General features: G+C 38.9%; 1 protein-coding gene across 2 annotated transcripts; it reads left to right on the plus strand.

Moving 5' to 3' along the window:
- The first annotated feature begins 551 nt into the window (after nt 1-551).
- On the plus strand, nt 552-4639 carry LOC106524549 (tRNA methyltransferase 10 homolog B). Of its 2 annotated transcripts, XM_014018394.1 has the most exons (10): nt 552-829; nt 1174-1282; nt 1633-1763; nt 1837-1989; nt 2594-2672; nt 2929-2996; nt 3082-3205; nt 3288-3796; nt 3867-3981; nt 4049-4639. In XM_014018394.1, exons 1-8 carry the CDS (start codon nt 722-724, stop codon nt 3443-3445), a joined length of 930 nt encoding a protein of 309 aa, XP_013873848.1. In that variant the 5' UTR covers nt 552-721; the 3' UTR covers nt 3446-3796; nt 3867-3981; nt 4049-4639. The 2 variants fall into 2 exon arrangements, with proteins under 2 accessions (XP_013873848.1, XP_013873847.1); XM_014018393.1 differs by having other exon boundaries at nt 3867-4639.
- The last annotated feature ends 533 nt before the right edge of the window (nt 4640-5172 follow it).

Here is a 5172-nt window from a genome sequence, read left to right on the forward strand (position 1 = left end):
GGATGCAGACAGTCTGAGTCTCCACCTGCACACAAACCTTTCACACACAAATGGACTTTGGCCATTGCAGTAGTAAAGAATATGGTATCAATATTTGGATATTTTTTAGCTAAACATTATTTACACAAATGCTGTTTCTTTAAAAGTAAACCTAACATGTCCCACTGGAGGAATGATTAAAAATTATATGCAAAGTCTTTAAAGCTTGTAAAGGGAAAAAAAGGCAGGTAAATTTATTTCCTTTTTGGAAAGTTTTAATTTCCTTGAATAAACCCTTCTCGTGTTCAAATGATAACACAATACTTTAATGATGGCCCTTGTTAGTTAGTTATGATCTTTATTTATTTATTTATTTATTTATTTATTTATTTTACTGTTAGTTTACTCGTGTCATAAAGCGCCCATTTAAATGTAATTGTTCAATGTAAAGAGTGGTACCTTTTTGTTATGTAGTGAAAGCTTGTACATAAAGATTTGTTTGTAAAAAAAAAAAAAGGTCCCTTCGGTTTGTTTACGATGACGTCATTTTCCAGCGACAAAAGCGACGAATGCACAGCACGAGCACGTTAAACTAACTATCGCCTCTATATTTTACTGTCACCGTGTCTTACGTACTACAGAAAAGTAATTTAGGAAGCTGTTTATCTTGGCATTAAAAATGTTCAAACTAGCGGAAGTATAACGGTGTTTATCTGCAGCTGATACACAACATATTTTCGACATGTGTAAAGCACAGCTGAGCGGTGTGTCGGAGCTCATGGAGCTTCTTCACATCGACCTGGAGGCTGATGGAGACCCGACAACCAGGAGAGACGACGCAGCTTGTTCTGTAAGTATTTCACTTTTAAATATTTAATAAGTACTTCTGGCTACAAAAAGACATGTTTCTGTGAGGGTTAGCACTCTACTTAAAAATCTTAACTTACTAATAGCAATTAAATGTAGTTTTTCCTGCTTACCGATTAATTTGATCTGTTRTTATAATCTGAAACAATATTAAGTATGTTTGTTTTCAGCCTGATTTGTTTTATAGGGCTTAGAAGTGAGCATGTAGTTTAATGTGGGTCAGAATTTTTTAATAACGCGTCTTAAATATTTGCTTAAACTATGTTGCTTGTTTCTTCTCTTCCATTTGTTTGTTTGTTTGTTAAATTGTGTAATTTTCACAAACAGAAGAATGTCCTGAGGAAACAGAGGAACTGGCAGAGACAGCTGGCAGCCAAGAAGAGCAAACGGAAGGAAGAGAGACAGAGGAGGAGATTCAATCGGGCGCAGGAATCAGGTAAAAAATAAAGTAAATAAAAAAAAAGGAAAATAGGAAATCAAATAGACCATTTTGTAGTATTCTGCACAGCGTTGTGGGTCAGAGGTTATTCTGTAAAAACAAACCCACATTGCTAATAAATCTGATGGATGCAACCACGTWTTTTTTTCTGTTTATCTGTGAATTCTGGCAGAGAAAACACTGGATAAATCAATGCACGTTAGGATTATTTACTATGTAAAATATAATTTCATATAATCTGTGACCTGGCTGCTTTGTGCAGTTGTAACTACAAAATAGTTTATTCTAAGATTGTTTAAGGTTTTCTATTTTAACATTTTGGTTTTATTCTTCTTCTTTCCGTAAAGGTCCTCACACAGAGCATCAGTTTACCAAGCGAGTCCTGAAGGCSATCACCAGAGAGCGTTTAGCCGAGGCTCAGACCACCGGGCTCAGACTGTGTGTGGACCTCAGCATGACGGACTGCATGTCTGACAAGGTTTGTAAATCCACGACACAGTCAGGATTCTGGTCGTAGGCGAAACTAAAGGGTTGATTTCTGTTCTGGTCAGGAGATAAGTCGACTGGCGGGTCAGTTACGGCGTCTGTACGGGTCGAACAGGAGGGCAGCGAGACCGTTTCACCTGATCCTGACCGAGCTGAGGGAGGACAGTCAGCTCTACAGGGAGTGTGTTCGCATGAATGACGGCTTCATCAAATACTCAGTAATTATTATTTGTCTTCTTTATTCCACAATAAAGCTTTATTATAGGAAACAGTTTAATACAGAAAAGTTTTATTATATTTACTTTGTGTGAAAGTTTGACTCTTTAGACAGGTGCTTAAAGCTGTAAACAGTGGTGGCCACAGCTAACCAAAAAGTTAGCATTTGCTAACTTACAATCTGCTAAGTTAAGAAATAGCTTCACTATATCTGAACCGCTAAACAAATAAAAAATAGCTGAAGCTAACACTAATCGCTAACCGCTAAGACGACTGTCACTCAGTCTTTGTCTCCTTCCAGCTGAAGACTGGTGGGACTGACAAACCTGTTGATGTTAGCTTGTTAGCTGATAGTTGGCAAAACCTAAATTAGCAGAAGCTAACTGATTCTCTGTTTTCAAAGTTAGCAAAAAAAGCTAATTCGCTAGATTAAAAGTTATTTTTTTATGTTAGTGGATTAGCAGAACCATGCCCACCATTGGCTATAAAACACTTTTTTCCCCCATTCTGAATAAATAGAATCATGTCTCTTTTTATTCTAAGAACTGTTTTAACAAAAAAACTTTGAACATTTAAAACTTCATATCTTTTGTTTTGTTTTTTTAGATGGAAATGACAGAACAGAATTGCTTAGACCGGTTCCCTCCAGAAACTGTTGTCTACCTCACTCCTGATGCTGAAGAAGGTTTGWCAAATCATAATTTATTCTCACATATTTTCAGTTGCAGTAGAGGCAAGCTTATATTTCTGACGTTACGTGTTTTTGCCAGCAGAGGGCGCCATTTGACCACAAAGTTACTCACTAATAATCATTAAAAAATTAAACAGACACAAAAATACCTCGAGGAATTAAACTAAGACCAAAAAACAAGCAAAGATACACAACATTACATGTGTTTCTTTAAGTTTTTTTTCACTTTTATTGTCTTTCTTTGTTTCAGCCTTGGAGACAGTGGATGCAGACAAGGTGTACGTCCTCGGTGGTCTTGTCGATGAAAGCATCCAGAAGGTTTTAAAACAGATTTGAACTCATTGCTTCATAGCCGTACATGCAGGGCAGGTAGACCAGTTCTAATCTTGTCTCTCCGCTGCAGAAGCTGAGCCTGTCCAGAGCCAGAGAGCTGCGCGTCCACACAGCGAGGCTCCCCATCGACGAGCACATGGTGAAGAAAACCAACGCCAAGAACTTCCACTCCAAGATTCTGGCAGTGAACCAAGGCGAGCGCTGATATCTGTCTTCGACACGTTTTAAAGTCTTCTTTCTGTCTTCAGTTTGTGACGTTTGCCTCTTCGTCTGCAGTCTTTGACATCTTGTTAACGTTCTCTGAGACGGGCAGCTGGACGCAGGCTCTGCAGGCCTGCTTTCCTGCGGGGAAAGGTTACGTAATCTCACCAGATGGTTCAACGCCGCTTCCTGCTGCAGCGCAGACTCAGGACGACGATGAGGAATGTCCTTAAAGACTTGTTAACCTCGCAGTATCTGTGCAATATGTGCCGAATGTTTCACTTTATGGTTTGATTTGTTTTTCAGTCATTCATTTTCCACATTCTGTCATTGTGTGAATGCTTATCTTCTATTCAGTTTATAGCACAGATCTCATTCTGCAGTGTTTATGTTATTTAAATAATTTATGTGTGGCAGGATGAATTGCACCTGCTGGCAGGGTAATTGTGGTGTTGTGGCAGCCAATGACACTAGAGGGTGCTCCCTATAAAAAGCACAGGTAAASTGCAGGTTTAGATTAGTTTGGTTGGCTGAGACACGTCACCGTGTGGTCCAGTGTTGTGCCTGCTGGGTGCCAAGTGCAGGTGAGGTTGACTGTCATGCACACTTGTAATTGTTTCAGCACAGTTACTTTATAAACTTCTGCACCAGCAGATAACTGTCGGCATGTTTGCCCTCACCACTGATTGTGGGTGTAGTGGCTGCTGTGGCCAGAGTTTGTGCCCTTACGTGATCTCCCCACAAGTGAGAAAGGAGATTAGMATGATCGGTATGTGGACACTATGCGCTGAATCTTATTGTTAGKAAATTGCCTTTAACCTGTTAATGTTTATCAGGAATTGTGGGTGGCAGCTTTTAACTTGACCCTATCAGCCCCGCTGCTGCTTTGCCTCATTTTTTGATACTCCTGTGTTCCTACAAAATGTTTGACTGAGGTGCGGCGCTCGAGACGCCCACGCCACGGAGGAGGGGAAGCAGAGGTTGACTATCCAACAGTCTGGTGGAATCAATTGTTTCTCTGCTGATGAAAGACTACTTCTAAACCACAACTTTCCAATTTTATCTGTAAATTAATAACTGTCTTTTTGGTATTTGTTTTCTGTTTCTAATTTTGTTTTTATTTTTCTTTTTGCTCAATGCTGAGGACCGGTGACGGTAGTGTGGTTGACCTGGATGGCGGTGTCCCTTTTTTTTGTGTGCATGCTTGCGGTGATCAACACAGGTGGAGGGAAATCCAAGGAGTGAGTGTGGTTTCACGTGTGTTTGTAGTAGTTTCTTTTTGGGAGTTGCCCATCCAGAACAGGTCTGTTGGCACCTACCGGTAAGCCTCAGTAGCTGAGCATTAGTTGTTTGTTTTTGTTTTTTTCATTTTTGAACAGATATTTTTTTAATCAGTCTATCACATTTTGTGTTTAATAAAAACAACTTTCTGTACTTGAAAACCGTCTCCTGCTTTTTGCAAAACCGTACCTGTGTGTCTTGACTTTTGATTTTCTGGGTGAAAGTTATTGGTTGTTAGTGACAACCAAACTTTAATGTTATTGTGCCGAAAATCACCACTTGCCACATATGTATCAAAATATTCAGCTGCTTCAGGACAATACAACTATGACTTTCAGTGCTTCCGTATTTTATAATTTTTAAGACAATTAGATTTTTTTTTTCATTGAAAATGAATGGAGCTATCCTCATCATCCTTAAAACCCTGGAAATTTTCACATATTTTTACTGTAGTTTTCATATTTCATTCTACTTTTTTTTTAAACTCATTTGTACTATTTTAGCTACTGTTTAGCTGATTTTAGCCCCCAACCCCTTTTTTTTTTTAGCTATCATTCTGACCTTTTCTGCTATTCTTCTGCTGATGTCAACGTTTTTGTGCTTCTTTCAGCTAATTTCAGCTGTTTTCTGTGTTTTAGCTGCTTTTTCGTTAATTTGAGCTTTTTTCAGCTAATTTCAG

The sequence above is a fragment of the Austrofundulus limnaeus genome, unplaced genomic scaffold (assembly GCF_001266775.1).
Source record: "Austrofundulus limnaeus strain Quisiro unplaced genomic scaffold, Austrofundulus_limnaeus-1.0 Scaffold191, whole genome shotgun sequence".
Classification (NCBI taxonomy): domain Eukaryota; kingdom Metazoa; phylum Chordata; class Actinopteri; order Cyprinodontiformes; family Rivulidae; genus Austrofundulus; species Austrofundulus limnaeus.